General features: G+C 39.5%; 1 protein-coding gene and 2 gene segments (V, D, J or C); all 3 read left to right on the top strand.

The window, feature by feature from the left end:
* Nucleotides 1-1452: 1452 nt before the first annotated feature.
* Nucleotides 1453-2747, top strand: LOC101103630 (T cell receptor alpha variable 22-like). The segment is given in 2 exon segments: nucleotides 1453-1520; nucleotides 1713-2747. Coding segments are annotated over 2 exon segments (408 nt in total).
* A 4635-nt stretch (nucleotides 2748-7382) lies between these two features.
* Nucleotides 7383-8225, top strand: LOC101103880 (T cell receptor delta variable 1). Its single transcript, XM_015105144.3, has 2 exons — nucleotides 7383-7515; nucleotides 7732-8225. The coding sequence occupies exons 1-2, from the start codon at nucleotides 7467-7469 to the stop codon at nucleotides 8154-8156; spliced, it is 474 nt and encodes a 157-aa protein (XP_014960630.3). The 5' UTR covers nucleotides 7383-7466; the 3' UTR covers nucleotides 8157-8225.
* A 4475-nt stretch (nucleotides 8226-12700) lies between these two features.
* LOC114115582 (T cell receptor alpha variable 22-like) lies at nucleotides 12701-14934 on the top strand. The segment is given in 2 exon segments: nucleotides 12701-12771; nucleotides 13009-14934. Coding segments are annotated over 2 exon segments (504 nt in total).
* Nucleotides 14935-22582: the final 7648 nt, after the last annotated feature.

Genomic DNA, 22582 nt, shown 5'->3' with positions numbered 1-22582 from the left:
CTACTACTGAAGCATCGTTGAACTGTCCATCTGAATGTTAGTGCCTGAAGATCACTTCACTTTCACTGCAGGGAAAATATACAGGTCCTCATCTTCCATCCCTTTTACCCCCAAATCTACTGACAGAGAATCGATATTATTTATGGAGTCTGAGATAAGGGCACAAACTAAAATTATCTTCATATGGTTTCAAAAATATTTATTTTTCTCTAAAATCACTTAGTAAAATTAACAAGTAGAATAGAAAACTAGTAAGCAACAGTTTAAAAAATGTATTTACAATAGGAATTTTAAAGTAATTTATTTAAAAATTAAAATTATAGATGTTTTAATAAAAATAAAACTATTACAATTCAATTTTCAATGTCCAGCTAGTGGTTAAGATAACTAATATTGCTCTTTATGCAGCCCTAGTCTAAAAAAAATATGTATAACTTTTAAAGTAATCGGTACCATTTTTACAGAATCCATATGAATGCATTAATATGCGATATTTGTTTTTCTCTTTCTGACTTACTTCATTTTGTTTAACAAGCTCTAGTTTCATCCACCTCACTAGAACTGTCTCAAACGTGTTTTTTTTTATGGCTGAGTAATGTTCCACTGTATATACGTACTACAACTTTTCTATCCGTTCATCTGTTGATGGACCCTATTCGCAGGACAAAAATAGAGATGCAGACATAGAGAACAGACTTTGGCCACAGTAGGGGAACGAGAGGGTGGGATGAATTGAGAATAGCATTGGAACATATATTACCATATGCAAAAGAGATAGCTAGTGGGAAGTTGCTGTATGATTCAGGGAGCTCAAAACGCTGCTCTGTGACAACCTAGAGGGGTGGGGGGAAGTTTCAAAGGGAGGGGACGTATGTATACTTCTGGCTGATTCACATCATTGTATGGCAGAAGCCAACACAACATTGCAAAGCAATTATCCTCCAATTACAAAATACATTTAAAAATACCGTTTAATACAGCAAAGTATTCCAGCCAATAGGAGAAACTTCTGATACTGTGCTGATTCATGAGCACCCTTCAGAACCACAAGAGAGAGCATAAGAGAAGCAAAAGCTGCATCCTCAGCACTTCTGGGAAAAAGCATTTCATTATGGAAGAATCTACCGCATCCATGCCATGTGAGAGGAAGACGGGGCTATACAGTTAATTCTTGCTTTCTTTTCCCTAAAATTCCCCCCAGTTCCAAATCAGAGTCTGCCTTCTCCTAAATGTTCTCAGAAAGTATCCCTTAAGTCATAAAATAATGATCTTTCTATTTCCTACTCTACCCCTGGCCAGCACGTTCTGAGTTGGTTGCGGTGGGGGTGGGGCGTCCTGTCAGTGTCCCCTGAGCAGGATTTGCTGGGTGAGCTGATTGGCTGCTGAGCAGGAACGACTTAGGACACTCACTCCCTCGGGGTTTTGTTAAGTGTCTTGCAGTGAAAATGTCCCAATAAGAGGGAGCATCATGGAGAGGCTAGCAGGCGCTGTGCTGGGGCTTTTGTTTGCCCAGGTTTGCTGTGAGTTGGGGCTGCCCCACAGGGGATCTGAAGGAATGAGACGCTGCTCTATTGTTGAGAGAGGGAGAGGAGCTGACAAGTCCTGCAGACTTTTTATCCTTCTCGTCATCTATGGGGATGGGGAGGGCACTTTCAGGGTTTAGTAGGAGTTACAGTGACCCTCACCAGTGACTGTTTCTCTTTCCTCATCAGGTGTGCGAGGGGTGGATGTGGAGCAGAGTCCCCCAGCCCTGAGTCTCCAGGAGGGAGCCAGCTACACGCTTCAGTGTAATTTTTCCACTTCCCCACAGAGTGTGAATTGGTATCTTCAGAACTCTGGGGGCCACCTCATACAGCTGTTTTACATTCCTTCAGGGACAAAGCAGGATGGAAGATTAAAGGCCACCACAGTCCCTGCAGAACGCCGCAGCTCACTGCACATTTCCTCTTCACAGACCACAGACTCGGGCACTTACTTCTGTGCTGCGCAGCACAGTGCTCCCCAGGCACCTGCAGCCTGTACTCAAACCTGCAGCCGAGGCTCCAGCCACACCCTGCTGTGTAGATGAAACACATACATACAAACACACACGCATCAGCGTGTGCATAACAATCTTAATATATTTAATAAAACTGAAATATACAGAATTTATTCTTTGACCAAGAAGGAAATGATATAGAAAATCAAATGCAAAGAGATATCTCTAGAAACTCCAAAAATTTGGGTTACATGCACTAACTTTAAAATAACTCTAGGTTAAAGAAACAATTACAATGGCTAGTAGAAAATATTTTGAAAGTAAATAGTGTGAGAGCACATTATATAAATATGCATGAGATGGAGCTCAAATAATACATAGAAGGAAATTTATCTTTTTAAGTACTTATATTACTAAAGAAAGATGTTGAAAACTGTTATGAAGACTCAGCAAAAAATGATAGAAGAGCAAATTAAACCCAACCTAAAATGAAAGATGTAATAATGAAATGTTTAATTGGTGAAATATAAATAAAACTATGGCGATAACCATGAAATACAAATTTAATTTTGTTTAATGATTTATAAAGTTGATATATTCCTAGGTGTAATTATCAAGGAAAAAAGAAAAAAGACAAATTATTAATATAAATATAAGTAATAAAAAGAGAACCCTTCTACAAGCTCTGTAATGTTATAAATATAATGAAAGAATATCATCAACAAGTTTATGTCCCTGAGTAAATGTATAGAAGTAGATCCACACAGGAAAATTTATTTTTTGACAAATGCAAAGACAGTTCAATAGAGGTAACAACATAGTCTTATGAGCAAATGAGGTTGGAATGATTGCATATTCTTGGGAAATAATTGAAAATTGACCTAAATATCACATCTTGTACAAAAAATTGTGTACAGTCTCAAAATGAACTATACATCCAACTATAACATGTAATATTAAATCTTTTAGGAAAAATATAAGAGAATATCTTCATGATCTATGGTTAGACAAAAAGATTTTTGACATGACACCAAAACACAATCCCTACAACATAAATAACTTAGATTTCATCAAAATTAGAAATGTTTGCTCTGTGAAAGACACTATTAAGAGAAGGAAAAAGATAAACCACAGAATGGCAGGAAATATTTGCAAAATACATTTTCATCAAAAAACTATTTAGAATACAGTGAACTGTTCTAAACTCAGCAGGAAGAAACAAACAATCCAGTTGAAACCTGGGCAAAAGATTCAGACACTTTACTAAAGAGCTATGTAGTGAGGAAATAAGCATATACAGACATGGTCAGTGTTATTAGTAGTTAGGGAAGTGCAAATTAAGCCACAAAGAAATACCACTTTACATCTATCCTTAAGGCTAAAATTAAAAATACTGACAATACCAAATTCTGGCAAAGATGCAGAGAAATTGGATCACTCATACATTGCTGGTGGATGAATGGTCCAGTCATTCTGGAAAACAGTCCAAGTCCAAGTTTGCATAAGCTTAAATACTCACTTACCTTACAACTCAGCAAAGCACACTCCTGGGTATTTATGCTTGAAAAATTTATATTCACACAAAAATCTGTACCTGAATATTCTTGGCAACTATATCTGTGGTCACCCAAAACTGGAAATCAGCCAGGTATCTTTCACTGGGTAAATGCAAGTGTAATACATCTGTACAATGACATCTTATTTACAGATTTTTCTCAACTTTCAATAGAGCTGTGTCTCAATAAACCATTTTCAATTGAGAATATCATAGATGGCAAATGCATTTAATATACCTAACCCAGCCTCCCTTAAAGGTGCTCAACATTTACATTAGCCTACAGATGGGAGAAATCATCTAACACTAAGTCCATTTTATACAAAAGTGTTGAAAATCTCATGTAATTTATTGAGTACTGTACTGCAAGTGGGGCTTCCCGGGTGATGCTAGTGGTAAAGAACCTGCCTGCCAATGAGGGAGACATATAAGACACAGGTTCAATCCCTGGATGGGGAAGAGTCCCTGGAGGAGGACACGGCAGCCCACTCCAGTATTCTTGCCTAGAGAATTCCAGGGACAGAGGAGCCCAGTGGGCTACAGTCCAGAGTGTCACAAAGAGTCAGACACGACAGCAGCGACTTAGCACACACACACTGAAAGTGAAAACCAGGATGGTTGTGTGAGTACAGAATGAATGTAAGTGTGTCGGTTATTTACCCTCATGATTTCAGGGGTGGCCAGGAGCTCAGCTCACTGCTGCCGCCCAGAGTCACCAGGGAATATTATGCCACATGTTGCTAGGATTGGAGAAGGCAATGGCACTCCACTCCAGTACTCTTGCCTGGAAAATCCTATGGGCGGAGGAGCCTGGAAGGCTGCAGTCCATGGGGTCGCTGAGGGTCGGACACGACTGAGCGACTTCACTTTCACTTTTCACTTTAATGCATTGGAGAAGGAAATGGCAGCCCACTCCAGTGTTCTTGCCTGGAGAATCCCAGGGACGGCGGAGCCTGGTGTGCTGCCGTCTATGGGGTCACACAGAGTCGGACACGACTGAAGCGACTTAGCAGCAGTAGCAGTTGCTAGGATGGGAAAAGATCAAATTAAAAAATTCCAAGTATGGTTTCTACTGAATGTGTATCACTTTCTTACCACTGGAGAGTCAAAAAACCAAAATCAATATCATAAGTTGGTGACAGTTTTATAGCTATTAAAAGAAACAGACTACTGATACATTTAGTAGCCTAGATGGGCCTTCCTAGGTGGATCAGTGGTAAAGAATCTGCCTGAAATGCAGACCTGGGTTTTATCCCTGGGTTGGGAAGATTCCCTGGAGAAGGAAATGGCAACTCAGACCAGTAGTTTTGCCTGGGAAATTCCATGGACAAAGGAGCCTGGTGGGCTACAGTATATGGGGTCATAAAAGAGTCAGACAGGACTTAACCACTAAACAAATATAGCCTACATGGATCTCAGGATGCTATGCTGGATGAAAAAAAAAGTCAATCTCAGAGGCGACATGGTGTATGATCACACTTATTGGATTATTATGATTATATACCTAATATGATTCTACTTATACAACATTCTCAAAAGGACAAAATACAGAGATGAAAAGGGGATCAGTAGTTACTAGGGTTATAAAGAATGGCAGGGATAAGGAGGGGATGCAAAGAGGGTTTCTTTAGAGAAATGGAACAATTCTGTGTTATGATTTTAATGGTGGTATAAGAACCTATATACATGATAAAACTTCATAGAGCTTCATATCAAAACCAAAGAGCACATATAAAAACTGATGTGTAATATTATGGTCTGTATTTTGATAAAAATTTTTATCAGGATCAGTTTCCTAAAATATATGTAATGATTATATCAATATATATCTATATTCTATAATATCCTGCTGCTGCACAGGCTGCTGTGGTCATTCATGATCTCCTCTGCTTCAGTTGAGTTCAGTCGCTCAGTCGTGTCCAACTCTTTGCGACCCCATGAATCGCAGCATGCCAGGCCTCCCTGTCCATCACCAACTTCCGGAGTTCACTCAAACTCACATCCATCGAGTCGGTGATGCCATCCAGCCATCTCATCCTCTATCGTCCCCTTCTCCTCCTGCCCCCAATCCCTCCCAGCATCAGTCTTTTCCAATGAGTCAAGACTTCACATGAGGTGGCCAAAGTACTGCAGTTTCAGCTTTAGCATCATTCCTTCCAAAGAAATCCCAGGGCTGATCTCCTCTGCTTAGTTACAAATAATTTCAAGCCCAGGCATTCATTGCCTATCAGCACTCAGAAGTGAAATGGGACAGAAGGTGTTTATCTCAGATAAATACAACCTTTCCTTTCTGCTTCACTCATTCATGAGTTACTTTGATCTTAAATTACGTGAACTGGCACTGTTTTAGAACTTGTCTGTATTTTCTTTTCTACTTGTCTATTTGCTTTTGGTTCTTTTATATTAATTCATCTATTACAGCAATGAAACCAAATGGAAGATTGACAGCTACATTCCACATGAACATGAAACAGTGTACAAAACTTCAGTCACCAACTTCTGTGGGGTTGACAGGTACTAAGTGTTTGCAATGTAGATGTTAAGTTTCATAGGAGTGCATTATAGCATTACATCAGAGAAAACTCCAGCATGTCTACCTTAACTTTATTTTACAAAGAGAAATAATAATGAGTGACTAACAAGTGAGACTGGATACTCTGGACCAATGAGACAGAAAATATGACATGATAATTCTAGGACACATGATCTAATAAGTACAATTCTACATTTAGAGGTAACAGGATTGACTACCCTGATCCCCCTCAAAGTCTAATACATATGAATCAATATCAGATTTCAAAAGAATATTTTATTCCTGTTATAATTTCATTTAAATACAAACCACTGAATAGGCTCTGAAATTCAGATAGACTGATTTTTAAAAAATCATTTTATGTTGAAGTAATTTTATTTATTGAAAAATCTGAGTAGAGCCCTGGAACTCAGTATATAAAAAAAGATACATTAATTATTTTGGATAAGATTGCCTAAGATCTGTGAATGTTTTCAAACAGTCATTAGATTCTGGATGGAGACAAGTAAGTAAAGGCTAATGAATGACTAATCAGTAGATTAAAAGAATGTTTCATAGGCTACATGAAATTATATCTTTAACACGATGGAAAAATCATTTTACGGAATAATTACAGATGTATGTCAACTTGTTTAATCTTCAGTTTTCGTCAGTTCAAACCTTTAATATTAATTGCTTTCTTCATGCCCCTTTTCAGGATCTTCCAAACGTAATGACCAGGGAAAAATAGGTAGACAAAGTAAAGGTTTGTGGTGAGCCAGACGGTAGTCATACTTAAAGCTATGGTTTTTCCAGTAGTCATGTATGGATGTGAGAGTTGGGCCATAAAGAAAGCTGAGTACCAAAGGACTGATTTTGAACTGTAGCATTGGAGAAAACTCTTGAGAGCCTCTTGGGCGGCAAGGAGATCAAACTAGTCCCTCCTAAAGGAAATCAGTCCTGAATATTCATTGAAAGGCCTGATACTGAAGCTGAAACTCCAATACTTTGACCACCTGATGCGAAAAACTGACTCATTTGAAAAGACCCTGATGCTGGGGAAGATTGAAGGCAGGAAGAGAACAGGATGACAGAGGATGAGATGGTTGGATGGCATCACTGACTCAACGGACATGACTTTGAGTAAACTCTGCAAGCTGGTGATGGACAGGGAAGCCTGGCATGCTGCAGTCCATGGGGTAGCAAAGAGTCGGAAAGGACTGAGCGACTGAACTGAACTAGACTTTTTCTATCTGTGCACAGACCATGTGTTGATCTACATGACAAACCCCACTTCCTGCCTTGGGGGAGAGTCACAAGGAACCCAGGTACTATGCATATGTGCTCTCAGGCACTTAGAGACACTGAACTCGCAGCTTGAGGCAGAATTAAACAGATTTGTGCAGGGGAATCCATGCCTCATGCCGCTCTCCAGTCTGCTCTGGGTGTTCCTGGCCTTCACCTTCTCTGGTAGGGATGCTCTCAAACATGGGTGCGCGTGTTCAGGGTGAAAGGACTGCACACAGACATGTGGAGATTCACCAGAACTTGGGGAGGAAAGGAGGACTGCGGAAAAGCAAGCATCTTAGGATTTCAGTTTAGTTTTTATTTTGGAGACCTAAATGAGTCTAATTCCTACACTATTTTATTCACTGCTTCATCTCTCTTTTCTGATTTTTTCCACAGGATCTGGTGCGGCCCAGAAAGTTACTCAAGACCAGCCAGACATAACCCGTCAAGTGGAGCAGTCAGTCACTCTGAACTGTCTGTATGACATAAGTTGGTACATGGGCGCCTACTCCATTTTTTGGTTCAAGCAGCTTCCCAGGGGACAGATGATTTACCTCATTCGTCAGTATTCAGAAGATGGGAATGCAAGGGACGGCCGCTACTCTGTAAACTTCCAGAAAGCAGATAAGTCCATCAGCCTCACCATTTCAGCCTTACAGCTGGAAGATACTGCAAAGTACTTCTGTGCTCTCCGTGAACTCACAGTGGTTGAAGTAATGGGAAAAGCTGAACAAAACCCCCAGAGCTTAATAAGAGAGAACCTCCCTGCTGCAGGACTCCAGCTGAAATGCACACCTGCAGATCCCAGCAAGAAATGGTAACCATGTGGTTGCTTCATCTGTGGTCTGGATCATAGAATTTAATTCTAAATAAAAGCTTCTTCCTTGTTATTTGATGTCCAGAGTAATTTTCCACTGTTAACATTCTCCTCTTGAATTTTTGACTTTAAATCAATCATACTGAGCATGTATAAAGTTGTCTAAACTTGCTCCATAAATAATTAAAAGTGACAGTTTCACTAAAATACACTCACATCACAAATCTGGGTATAGTTATTTGGAACCATCATAAAAATAATTTCCTTAGTCCTTTGTTCTTAGTCTTGTGTTGCTGAAGGTACAATCAAAGAAGCAGAACCAGCAGTGGTGTGGAATAAGAAACTGGTTATAAAGATTAGAACTCAGGTAATTGCTAGATCTGGTGGAAGAGTGTATACGAAACTGTTATCTTGGTATCTGATGTTGAGACTGAACTCATTGTTTGTCAGCTAGAATAATATTTGAAGAAGAAAGTTGGATATAGACCAAAGCAGGGACAAACTATGACTCATAAGGACAAACCAGAGCCATGGGGTAAATGGAAACTACAAAGGCACACTAAAATTTGTCTCTGTCTCACCTCCTTCTGTCTCATAGTAGTGGGTGACCTTAGGAGAAGTGGGTGTCATTTGGCTTCATGCTACCTGCATACTTGGCCCAAAACAAAGAGAAGATGAGGACGAGGTTTGGTGGGAAGTGAAGGAGCTGTGAGTCAACAATAAGTTGAGCTATCAGATCAGCAGCAACATGAGTGAGCAACCACAGTCCCTGGAGCCCTGCACCAACCTCCAAAACATGAAACCTGTGGCTGCTTCATCACAGTCACCTTGCAAATGTTTCACAAATTTCTTTGGTGGCCAACCCTAACCAAGAACAATACGGGAAGCACTTTCTGGAAAAGATATTTCCAGTTAGTTTAGATAGTACAAGGCTCCTACAGTACCCTCTTTGTTAACCTGGCACCCATCTGTACTCTCTGAACAATTTTTGAATAAAGAAAGTAAAGCTATGCTTCTTGCTAATGTTGTTGTTGCTGTTCAGTCACTAAGTCGTGTCTGACTTTTTGTGACCCCATGGACTGCAGCATGCCAGGCTCCTCTATCCTCCACCGTCTTCCAGAGTTTGCTCACATTCACGTACCTTGATTTGGTAATGCTATCTAAACATCTCATCCTCTGCTGCCCCCTTCTCCTTTTGTGTTCAGTCTTTCCAAGCACCAGGGTCTTTCCCAATGAATGGCTCTTCTCATCAAGTGGCCAAATTACTGGAGTTTCAGCTTTAGCATCAGTCCTTCCAGTGATTGTTCAGGGTTGATTTCCTTTAGGATTGACTGGCTTGATCTCCTTGCAGTCCAAGGGACTCTCAAGAGTCTTTTCGAACAACACAGTTCTTGCTAATATAATGCTGTAATTCCTCATTTAACTCAAAAGATTCTAACCTCATCTTGCAAAGACTATAGCAAGTTCATTTATCCATTTGGGGGTGAAGTTATTTTCTTTTGTAGCTAAGCCACATTCTCCCATTGAATCATTTATCTTCACTACTAAGATATAATAAGATATAGTTCAGTTCAGTTCAGTTCAGTCGCTCAGTCGTGTCCCACTCTTTGCGACCCCATGAATCACAACACGCCAGGCCTCCCTGTCCATCACCATCTCCCAGAGTTCACCCAAACTCACGTCCATTGAGTCAGTGATGCCCTCCAGCCATCTCACCCTCTATCGTCCCCTTCTCCTCCTGTCCCCAATCCCTCCCAGCATCACAGTCTTTCCCAATGAGTCAACACTTCACACGAGGTGGCCAAAGTACTGGAGTTTCATCATTCCTTCCAAAGAACACCCAGGGCTGATCTCCTTCAGAATGGACTGGTTGGATCTCCTTGCAGTCCAAGGGACTCTCAAGAGTCTTCTTCAACAGTCTATTAAAAAGCAGAGATATCACTTTGCTGACAAAGATCCATATAGTCAAAACTATCATTTTCCCAGTAGTCATGTATGGATGTGAGAGTTTGACCATAAAGTCTGAGCATTGTAAAATTGATGCTTTTGAGTTGTGGTGCTGGAGAAGACTCTTGAGAGTCCTTGGACAGCATGGAGATCAAAACCATCAATCCTAAAGGATATCAACCCTGAATATTCTTTGGGAAGACTGCTGCTGAAGCTCCAATACTTTGGCCATGTGATGCGAAGAGCCAGCTTATTGGAAAAGATCCTGATGCTGGGATAGATTGAGGGCAGGAGGAGAAGATGGTGACAGAGGATGAGATAGTGGGATGGCTTCACTGACTCAATGAACATGAATTTGAACAAACTCTGGGAGATAGTGAAGGACAGGGAGGCCTGGCATGCTGCAGTCCGTGGCACTTCAAAGTGTTGGACACAACTTAGTCACTGAACAACAACAACTTAATATGTGAACCCCTGAAAACACTCATCAAATTAGAATGGGAAGAAATTCAACCCTGGTAAGAAAGGGGAGGAAATACGGCATAAAAGCCTCAAGATGGGATTTGTTCCAATTGCTGTCCTCCAGGGGGTGATGTTGCATAAACCGGAAATGTCACCTCCAACATAAGTTCCATTTCACTCCTATGAGCTTCCGTATCTCTCAGCTCGCTGAAGTATACATTTGAACAGGCTCAACATCAGGAGCAGTCATTGTCAAGGAATCATTTCTTCCTGACAGTCACTATAGTTTACTTAAATAGGGATCTTTTCAATCTTAGATTTCCCTGTAATAGGACTCAGCACACTCTGGCACATTCCTTCAGGCTCCTTAGGGAAGATCTTCCACAATATGGCTCTCAGCTTCCTTTCTGCACAGTCTTGTTCTCCACCACCTTTCTCCTATTGGGAATGCTCTTCACAGGGAAATAGTAACATTATATCCCATGCTCCTGCCTCTATAGAACAAACCAGTTCTGGCTGAAATCTGAATAGAGACACTGTCTTAGTATAGGCAGATTTGTCCTGGTTTCATTGATTTAGCACTAACGTTTCAGGAAGAACTGGAGGCCAGTCAGTGCCCTGCCTGACAATCACATCACTGGCTCTAAAGGGGCCCCCTGAAGTGGAGGTGCAACTATTCCTACCTCTAGTAAACTTCCTTATCTCTTCTTGTATGTCCAGACAATAGAATATGAAGAAGAAAAATGCTTTGTTTATCCAGTGGTCACCTATAACGGGCATTCTAGGTTAAGTACATTTTTGTGGCAAAGTTCCAAGTGACCCACTCTGGTTGCCCCTCTCCTCTTTTCTCTCTTCTAATTCTATTTCTCTAATATCCACTGTGTGGCCAATAATAATTATTATTACTTTTATTTTTCTACACTGTCTCTCACAGTTCCTTTAGTCAACATTTGCAACAGCCTTGAACTGTCCATCTGATCTGAGAGTCTGCAGATCACTTCAGTTTTACTTCAGTGAAAATATACAAGTCCTCATTTTCTATCCCCTTTACCTCTAAATCCACATACAGGGAACCATTATTAATCATAGACTCTGAGAAAAAGCAGAAATGATTTTCATACTTTAAAAAATACTTATTATTCTTTTAAAAAAAAACCTGCTAGAGGAAAAAAGCAGAATACAAATAACAATAATCAACAGTTAAAACGTATTTAGTGTAAAATAGGTAACTAGTGGGAAGGTGCAATATATCAGATGGAGCCCATACTGGTGCTCTGTGAGGAACTAGAGGGTTGGGATGGAAAAGAGGAGGGAGGCTCAAGAGGGATGGTATATATTTGTATATAAAACCATGACTGATTCTCATTGTTGTATGGAAGAAATTAACACAACAATGTAAGCAGTTATCCTCTAATTTAAAAAATAACAAAATAAATAAAATATGATGTATTTAAACCTGAAATTTTATTTAAAATTTATTTTTATTTTAAAATTATATGTTTTAATAAAAATTAAAAATTTTAAAATTCTAATTTCAGTGCCCATCTAGAGATTAAAAATAATATAACTCTTTTTGTAGGTTCAATCTAGAATAAATATATATATATATAATTTAAAAATGAAACTGTTTAATACTGTAAAGTGTTCCAGCCAAGACTGTTATGAATACTGTGCTGATTTGCGAGCACCCTTCAGAATCACAGGTTTGTACACAGGAGATGCCAAAAAAAAAAAAAAAAAGATCCTGAGAACTCCTCAGAAAATATTTCATTATGCAAGAATCTTCTGCATCCATGCCATCTGAGACTAAAACTATGGCTAGATAATTAATTTTTGTTTTATCTTTCCTAAAATCCTCCACAAATTCAAAATCAGAGTCTGCCTTCACTGCAATGTTCTTAGAAAATGCCCCTCAGGTCCTAAAATAATGACCTTTCTATTTCCCACTCTCCTCCACTCCTCTGCAGCCCATTCTGAATTGGCTGAGGTGGGAGGGCGGGACTTCCTGTCACAGAGTGAGGGCCTGAGCAGGACTTGTTGGGTGCGCTGACTGGCTGCAGGAGCAGGAACATTTCCGCAACAGCTTATGACACTCCCTCCCTCAGGGTTTAGCGAAGTGTCTTACAGTGAAAATGTCTCAGTAAGAAGAGGAAGCAGCATGAAGAGGCTAGCAGGCACTGTGCTGGGGCTTTTGTTTGCCCAGGTTTGCTGTGAGTTGGGGCTGCCCCAGAGGGGCATCTGAAGGATTGAGCAGCTGCTGTATTGTTGAGGGAGAGAGAGGAACTGACAAGTCCTGCAGACTTTCTATCCTTCTCATCATCTATGGGAGTTGTGTGTGTGTGTGTGTGTGTGTGTGTGTGTGTGTGTGTGTTTGTGGGGGGGTCACTTCCACGATTTTGTCAGAGTTACACTGACCCTCTCCTGTGACCGTTTCTGTTCCTCATCAGGTGTGCGAGGGCTGGATGTGGAGCAGAGTCCCCCAGCCCTGAGTCTCCAGGAGGGAGCCAGCCGCACGCTGAGGTGCAATTTTTCTGCCTCTGTGACCAATGTACAGTGGTATCTTCAGAACCCCAGCGGCCGCCTTATCCAGCTGTTTAACATTCCTTCAGGAACAAAACAGGATGGAAGATTAAATGCCACGACAATCCCTACAGAGCGCCGCAGCTCACTGCACGTTTCCTCTTCGCAGACCACAGACTCAGGCACTTACTTCTGTGCTGCGCAGCACAGTGCTCCCCAGGCACCTGTAGGCTCTACACAAACCCTCCGCAGGGCTCAGCCCCTCCTTCAGCCACAGTCACACGGTGAAGCCACCACAGGGCATTTGCAATGTTGGCTATTTCTTATCTACACTGGTACAGTTTTAATCACAGACACTTTTCCGCCCTACAGATTATGAACTTTGGTCTTTATCTTCCTTTCTCAATCTGTATTTCCTTCTGCACTAGAGACTTCTAACTTGGAGCTAGCAGAATAGCTGATAAGAGGACAAAAATAAAATAAATATTCAACCACAGTATGCTGAACTCAAAGGTGGTAAAAAGCGAGAAGAATTCAGAGAAAAAAATAACTCCAATAAAGTTGTTCTCCTGATTAGTTAGATGTCTCAGGAATGTTCAGATCTGCCTCACCAGAGTGTGTCCCCAACAGACACTTGCATCATCCCACCCTACAAGTGCAGCAAAGTGAACAAGAACAACAAAGCTTACTCAGTGTTCACTATGAGCTTGGTAACTTATAAGAAACTTATTCTGGGAGCAAGAACTCTTAAACCCATTTAACTGTCTATAGTCAAGGTCTTGGAAGAGTTGATTCCTTCTTGAGATCTAAGGGATAATCCGTTTCCTTGCCTTTTTTAGCTTTTGAAGGCCAACTAAATTATTTGGTTCATGACTCCTTCTTGAATCACTAGATCTTCTTGCTTCCCTCACCTTCCTCTTTGGGAATCAAATATCTTTCTGTCTCTGTCCTATAAGGTATAAAAAAATATTAAACAGATATCTCAGTTAAACAGAGTTGGGAGATGGGGGGAACTCTCATGACCTGTGGACATAGTGGAGAGCAAAGGGAAGATGAGAGATGCCTCTTATTTCCTGGCAAGGACTCGGCCAATGAAAAGCCGTGGACTCTTGTTTACTGTAGCCCTCTCAGCTTCCTTTTTCAATTTACATTGTCTTAAATTCTTTTCAACAATGTCTTACAGTTTTTAGAGAACAGGTCTTTCACCTCATTGGTTAAACTTATTCCTAGGTACTTTTGATTCTTTTTGATTCAACTAGAAATTGGATTGCTTTCTTAAATTCCCTTTCTGATAGTTATTATTAATGTATAGAAATGCAACAGATTTCTGTATATTAATCTTGTGTCCTGTAACTTTCTCTTGTAATCAACTTTATTGATTGTTTCTATTAGTTTTGTTGGTGGTGTCTTTACAATTTTCTATATAGAGTATTATGCTGTCTGTAATTAGAGACAGTTTACCTCTTTCTTTTCAACTTGGATGCCAATGATTTCTTTTTCCGATCTGATTAGTTAGACTAGGACTTCTAGTCCTATGTTAAATAGAAATGGTGAGAGTTGCATCCTTGTCTTGGTACTGATCTTAGAGAAAAAGATTAAGTTTTTTACCATTTAGTATGATGTCAGCTGTAGATTTGTAACAAATAGTCTATTATTTCAAGGCATGCTCTCTTTATACCAAATATGTTGACAGTTTTATCATGAATATTAAATCTCGTCAAAATCTTTTTCTGCATCTATTGACATAGTCATGTAATTTTTATCCTTTATTCTGTTAACATGGTATATCATCTTGCTTGATTTGTGGATAGTGAACCATCGTTGCACATCTGAAATAAATCTCTTGATCATGATGCATGATTCTTTCAAGTTTTGTTGAATTCAGTTTGCTACTATTTTGTTAAGAATTTTTGCATCTAGCTTGGGGCTAGTGCACTGGGATGACCCAGAGGGATGGTATAGTGAGGGAGGTGGGAGGGGTGTTCAGGATGGGGAACACATGTATACCCATGGAGGATTCATGTTGATGTATGGCAAAACCAATACAATATTATAAAGTAATTAACCTCCAATTAAAAATAAATACATTTATATTAAAAAAGAAAAAAACAAAAAGAATTTTTGCATCTATTTTCATCAGAAATATTGGCCTGAATTTTCTTTTTTGTAGAATCTTTGTCTGATTTTGGTATCAGGATATTATAGGCCTCAGAGAATGAGAGTGAGAGCATTTCCTAATCTTTGATTTTTAGGAATAATTTGCAAATGGTGGATACTAATTTTTCTTTAAATATTTAGTTGAATTTCTTCTTGAAGCATATGATCCTGGATTTCTGTTTCTCAGGAAATTTTTGATTACTGGTTCAATTTAATTACTAGTAATTGGTCTGTTCAAATTTTCATTTTCTTTCACATTCTGTCTTGGAAGGCTGTGTGTGTCCAAGAATGTACTGTTTTTACAGTCATATTTTTAGGTTCCAGGCACTAGGAGTTGAATAACTTTGGGAGCCCTTTTTCAGGCTACCACATTTATTACAGCAATTCTGGCTATCCATTTTCCACCTCTCTGGCACTTGCTGTTATCTGCTTGTTTATTTGCCTAGTGACTTGACTATTTCAGGTAAGTTAATTTTTCCCACAGTTTACAGCCCATGATGTTGTTCCTCAAAGGATATAGTCTTGGGTACATTCTCAGACATCCTGATGCAGTAGTGGTTTAGCAAGGCTCTTTAACAGTCTTTTTCTCTAATTTCTATGCTAGACTATTTGCTTCTGTTTGTATTACACCTAGGCAATAGACTCCACTAATTGCTGGCTGGTTTTTTTCAACAGTGCTGCTGTTGCTGCTAAGTCACTTCAGTCGTGTCCGACTCTGTGCGACCCCGTAGACGGCAGCCCACCAGGCTCCCCCGTCCCTGGGATTCTCCAGGCAAGAACACTGGAGTGGGTTGCCATTTCCTTCTCCAATGCATGAAAGTGAAAAGTGAAACTGAAGTCGCTCAGTCATGTCAGACTCTTAGCGAACCCAATGGCTGCAGCCTACCAGGCTGCTCAGTCCATGGGATTTTCCAGGCAAGAGTACTGGAGTGGGTTACCAGTGCCTTCTCCATTCAACAGTGCTATGAAGCCATAAATTGTTCCCAGGTCTCATCTAATTAAATCAAGCCTGTTTGCAGAGCCAGCCTTTGAAACTTTTCTTTGAGATCTTCAGACCAGAGAGGACTTTTCCTAGTTATCCCCTTTTCCTGTACTTGCTGTTAAGATTTTAAGTTGTTGTCTATGAATTAACTTGTTGCTCTCATTGAGTTGCAGCCTTCTGTTAATTGTTTACCATAAGCATCTCCATTGTTTTCAACAGCACCCTTAAACTTGGGCTTCTCAATGATGGTTTCAAATAAAGTCTTCTCAAAGGGAGACCTCTGGTTTTACAGCTGCTTCTCTCCATGGGCATAACATCTGAGCCACGGCTCTGGACCTGTAATAAGGGACATTTGGCTGCTTGTCTCCGAGTGACATCCCTGTGTTATGAGAAGCATGATGGAAGGGAGCAGTACCCTCTGGCCTTCTTGGCTTGCCTTTGCCAGCATGAAACCACCACTCTGTGTACATGAGAGCAAGAGGACCCAGTATTCTCAGTATTCTCTACCATGCCTGACGTAGAACCCCTGTGCTATAAGTGAGGTGAGAAGTGGCCATAGACCTGTCAGCTTTTGTTGTTTGTAATACGGTTTCTGTAACACAGACCTGGGGAGGTAAGAAAGGACAGCAGCCAGCCTCTCTGTAGGAGATATGATTACTCTATACTGTGAACTGGAGAGAGAGGGAGCCTTGTGTCCTTGGTTGTATCCACCTTGAGTAGAACTTCCATCATCTTGAGCTGGGGATGGGGAGTGGGTCATGGTACAATTGCCACAGATTCTTTCTGCTATCATGGAGATTTAGTAGATTTTATGAACAAATGTGTCTCTATTACCCTTTTTATATGCTGTATAACCTAAAGACTGTGTCCAAAGGTTTTAGTTTCTTAAAAATAATTTTCATCTGTTTTAACTGTTTTGTTGGGGAGAGTATCCATAAATCAACTCACAAAGTCTTTCTGGAAGGTACAGTCTTTTATTTACATTATTAGCACAAATAGAATAGGATTAGACAGAATATAATCAAAAGTTGAGCTTTTCTTTCAGATTCATTGGCTTTCTCCACTGACAAAGAAAGCTGTCTTCTTGTCTTTAGCCTAAACCTGCCTCAAACATAATTCTGCCGTGGATCTCCATATTAACACAATCATGTTTTCTGAGAGTACTAATATTGAAAAACAGGAGTATCATATCTTTTCTGAAACACTAGTTGTACTTAGAGCTATTATCCATAGTATAAAGATTAACAGTCATATCTTCTAAGTTTTGTATCTTCAACAGAAAGCATCATTAGTGTTGGTTTTTATAATATCTAATATTAGCATATCAAAGATAGCATAATTATGAGAAGTAGTATAATTTTTCACTAATGAAAATGATGGACAAACTATTTAAATACTCTCTGCCTTAGGTCCTCTTCCTCCGACTCAGACCTTGAGAGGGAGATCCACCAGGTTCCTCCGCCCGTGGGATTTTCCAGGCAAGAATGCTGACTGGGTTGCCGTTTCCTCCTCCAGGCGATCTTCCTGACTCAGGGATCGAACTGGAGTCTCTTAGATCTCCTGCCTTGGCAGGCGGCTTCTTTACCACTAGCACCACCTGGGAAGCCCACTGACTAGGGAAAGGGAAAAAGCCAAACAAGAGGAAGATTTCAGAGGTTCCTATGTTCCGTCTGCCTGATTTTGTACATATCAGACTATACTGTACCACTTAGACAAAAGAATCGGATAGTCACAGAAATCACTTGTTATCTAAGCTGCTGGCAGCAAAACACAAAGAACTTGGGGACTGAGCAGAGATGAAGTTCCTGAAAAAATTTGAGCAAGGTGCCAGCAATGTCTAATATAGCCACTGTGACATTTACTCCTTGGAACCGTCCTGCAGGTTTCACTGCTCTTGCTATTATTCAAGTCAAATTCTCCAATGTTCACTTTGTCTTTGACCTTTCTTTGCCTATCCATCCAACCCTCATCTCTTTCTAGCCACGCATACACATCTTCCCCAGCACTACCCACTTTAATGTTCACACTGCTCTGCTCCCTAAGTGATGAAGGACATTTTCTTATTCACAAACTCATGTTTCTCTCCTGACCCTGGGTATTTCTTCCCCAACCTTTGCTTCAGACCTGTTACTCTTTGACCCTTGATATTGCTTCTCTTATTCATTCTATTTTCCAGAATCATCTTCACCATCCAGAGGTGGTGGATTGTTTTATTCTCTCTCTGATAAAATATCAGCAGAAATGGTCATGTGATCTTAATGACATCAGAAGCTGAGGGACATCTGTGATACCGATGTGTGTGAAGGAAGAGACAGAGTATGCAGTTGTCTTAAATCTGTACAGATTTATAATTTAAAACTCACTTTTTATACTTCAACCTTTATCAAAAGTATTCTGAGCAACCCGACTGTCAGCTTAGGATCCATGATCACCTTGGAAATAATCCATTTGCCTAATTTATATTTTAGGAAAACTATAAATTGAACTTGATTGGTTTTCTATCATTTTTTAGGGTCATGTAAAATGTGGACACATCTGAAAGATTGTGGCAAAATTGAAGTTCCGTCATGGCAAAAGGGCTATATATTCTCTGTTTGGATCCATGACTTAATCTTGTAATGATATATATTATGCTTCTGTGTATCTTCAATAGACTTCAATTAGTATTTATAATAAAGAAGGAAATATCCCTCTGCACACTAATTTGTAACTTCATGAAAGTCTCTCTCTTTCCCATTGTAAAATAATGTAATCTCCATTAACATATCATGCTGTCCTGAGTTTTTCTAAGAGGTGTTAAGAAAAGGAAGAGGTAGAGAGCGGGAGAGAAATTCTAACCTGCTCTTTACCCATGTGTAAGCAGAGTATTTCTGATTCCCAATGAAATTAATTTACAGCAATTCTAGCCTCAATATGGGGAATACTTTCTTTGAGAGAGATAGGTTTAAGTGAAAGCACTTGTAAGAGGATGGGGTCTGTTGAAAGCGTTAAAGCAGATGTGAACTTAAAGTCAGAGTTCTAGCTGGTTGAGAAGACCAGAAGAGGAACATGCGTTGTCATTGACCTTTGGTGCCAAGAACAATGGACAAGATTCTGGGAGCATCATTTTTACTTCTGTGGTATCAATTAGACTGTGGGTTGTGGTGCACGAAAACTAAGATATCTCATTAATTAGGGGGAATGAGAAAATTGGGGAATGGACAAATTCATGCAGATAGGAACTTTAAGAAGGAGATATTCATTTGTGGACCTAATGACTTTTTATCTCTGTAAACAAGGTGGGTGGATAAGAGAAGGAAAAAAGTGACCAACAGCAGGTGAAACAGAGCCCTCAATCTTTGATAGTCCAGGAAGGAGAGATTTCCATTCTGAACTGTAGGAGAGGAGTGCATTTGACTACTTCTCACAGTACAGTCAACACCCTGGTAAAGGCCTTGTATTCTTGATAGCCATAGGTTCAGTTATGAATGAAATGGAAGATGGAAGACTCTGTTTTCCTCAGTACAAGTGCCAAACAGCTCTCATTGCACATCACAGCTGCCCAGCCTGGAGACTCAGCCACCTACTTCTGTGCAGCAAGTGCACTGTGCTCCCCAGACACCTGGAGCCTGTACCCATATCTGCAGCCAAGGCTCCAGACACACACTGTCATGTAGATAAATACACACACACACATTGGTTAGTGCATAAAAAGTCTTAATACATGTAAGAAGACTGAAATTATGTAGAATTTATTCTTTGATTAAATTAGAATTGACTTAGAAAATCAATAGCAAAAACATATCTCTAGAAACTCCCAAATATTTGGAATTTAGGCATTAAACTTAAAAAACCCACTAAATAAATGATAGAAATAACTATGAGATACCAAGTTAATAATTTTGTATTAGGGAAGCTTTTTAATAACTTTGTATTAGGGAAATAAGCATGTAAATAAGCATGTAAACAGATGTTCAGCATCATTAACCATCAGGGAAATGCAAATTAAAGCCACAATGAGATACCAGTCCACATCTTGCTTAATGGCTAAAATGAAAAATACTGATGATAACAAGTCCTGGCTATGATGTAGAGAAACTGGATCGCTCATACACTGCTGGTGGGAAAATGGTACAGTCATTCTGGAAGACAGTTTAGCAGTTCCACATAAACTAAAATGATTAATAAAATATACATTCCTAAGTAAAATTCTCATGGTGAAAAAAGGGCAAGCACAAATTATAACTATAAGGAATGAAAAGTAAGCAATAATACAGATGCTACAGTGTCAATCAGATAGACTCCCTCTGGTGTCCACCTGAAACTGTTACAGCATTAATTGGCTGCTGCTGCTGCTGCTAAGTCACTTCAGTCGTGTTCGAATCTGTGCGACCCCATAGATGGCAGCCCACCAGGCTCCCCGTCCCTGGGATTCTCCAGGCAAGAACACTGGAGTGGATTGCCATTTCCTTCTCCAGTGCATGAAAGTGAAATTAATTGGTTATACTCCAATATAAAATAAAAAGTATAATAAAAATACAAAAAGGATAAAATTCATTAACAAGTATATGCTACTGAGTTATCACAAGAGGGAATGTGGAGAAAGTTGGGAAATCTGACTCTTTGGCAAAGGTGCAGTGACAATTCAATGGAGGAATGATACAAGCAAATGATTTGGGGACAACTGGATATATTCATAGCCAAGTAACTGAAACTGGGCCTAAATCTCACACCTTATACAAAAATTTAAGGAGAATCTCAAAATGGACCATACCCCCATGTGTGAAATATAAAACTATGAATCTTTTTGAAAAAAAGAAAATCTTCAGGACCAATTGTTAGACAACATGATTTTTGTCATGACACTTAAATCACAATCCGTAAAGAATAAACTATTTCATCAAAATTAAAAATGCTTGCTCTGTGAAAGATACTATTAAGAGAATGAAAAAGACAAAGCACAGAATGGCAGGAAATATTTTCACAATGTATTTTCATCAAAGGATGGTTTTCAGAATACAACGTACTCTCTAAACTCAGCAGGAAGAAAACAAGCAATCTAACCAAAAAACGAACAAAAGGTTCACCCAGACACTTCATGCAAGAACTTTGTATTAGGGAAATAAGCATGTAAATAAGCATGTAAACAGATGTTCAACATCATTAACCATCAGGGAAATGCAAGTTAAAGCCACAATGAGATACCATTCCACATCTTGCTTAATGGCTAAAATGAAAAATACTGATGATACCAAGTCCTGGCAATGATGTAGAGAAACTGGATCGCTCATGCACTGCTGGTGGGAAAATGGTACAGTCATTCTGGAAGACAGTTTAGCAGTTCCACATAAACTAAAATATTCACTCACCTTACAGCTCAGCAGTCATACTCCTTTACGAGCATTTATACTTGAGAAATGAAAACCATGTTCACACAAAAATCTGTACATGAATATTCATGGCAGCTGTGTTTGTGGTGGCCAAAAGCTGGAAACCAGCCAAATGTTCTTCATTGTGTGAATAGATAAATATGCTGTGGTACACCCATACCACAAAATATTACTTATAGATCTATCTCAACTTGAAATAGGGTTATGTCTCAATAAACCAATTTAAGTCAAAAATATCATAAGTAGAACATGAATATAATAGACATTGTGAATCAGAGTTTAGCCTAGCCTAACCTTAAGGTGTTATACTGAAAGTGAAAAACGGAATGATTGCATGAGTGCAGAATGGTTGTAGTGTATCTGTTGTTCACCCGCATGATCCCAGGGCTGACTGAGAGCTCAGCTTGCTGTTGCTGTTCAGCATCATTAGAGACTGTCATACAGCATGTTACCAGCATGGGGAAAGGTAAAAATTGAAAATACAAAGTATGGTTTCTAGTGAATGTATATATGCCTTTCTCATAACCATAAAGTCAAAAATTCGAAGCTGGTCCATCGTAAGCTGGGGACAGTCTATAGTGATTAAAAGAAATATGCTATTGATACATGCAATAGCCTAGATGGATCTCAATGTTGAGTGAAAAAAGTATCTCGTAAGACTACATGGTACATGCTTACACACTATATTATTACAGTTGCATACACAATGTATGAGTTTACTTTTACAGCATTCTCAAAAGGACAAAATATAGATACTAAGTTTTGCTGGAGTACATTATAATACTATGGCACAGGAAGATCCAGCATGCTTATTTGTAGTGTATTTTGCAAGAAGAAAAATAATAAGCAATAACTAGTGAGACTGAATAATTTGGGCCAGTGGGATAGAAACTGTGACATGAGGACAATTCTAAGACACATGATCTAATAAGTACAATTCTACTTGTGGAGGCAATGAGACTGAATATTCTGATCCATCTCAAAATCTAATAA

The sequence above is a fragment of the Ovis aries genome, unplaced genomic scaffold, assembly GCF_016772045.2.
Source record: "Ovis aries strain OAR_USU_Benz2616 breed Rambouillet unplaced genomic scaffold, ARS-UI_Ramb_v3.0 scaffold_244, whole genome shotgun sequence".
NCBI classification, from domain to species: domain Eukaryota; kingdom Metazoa; phylum Chordata; class Mammalia; order Artiodactyla; family Bovidae; genus Ovis; species Ovis aries.
The sequence above is the reverse complement of the archived record's forward strand: the minus strand, read 5'-3'. Positions and strand labels throughout refer to the sequence as shown.

Coding starts and splice junctions, on each gene's coding strand:
- LOC101103880 (XM_015105144.3), top strand. CDS start 7,467: ATGCCGCTCTCCAGTCTGCTCTGGGTGTTCCTGGCCTTCACCTTCTCT. Junction 7,516..7,731: donor CCTGGCCTTCACCTTCTCTG/GTAGGGATGCTC, acceptor TTTTTTCCACAG/GATCTGGTGCGGCCCAGAAA.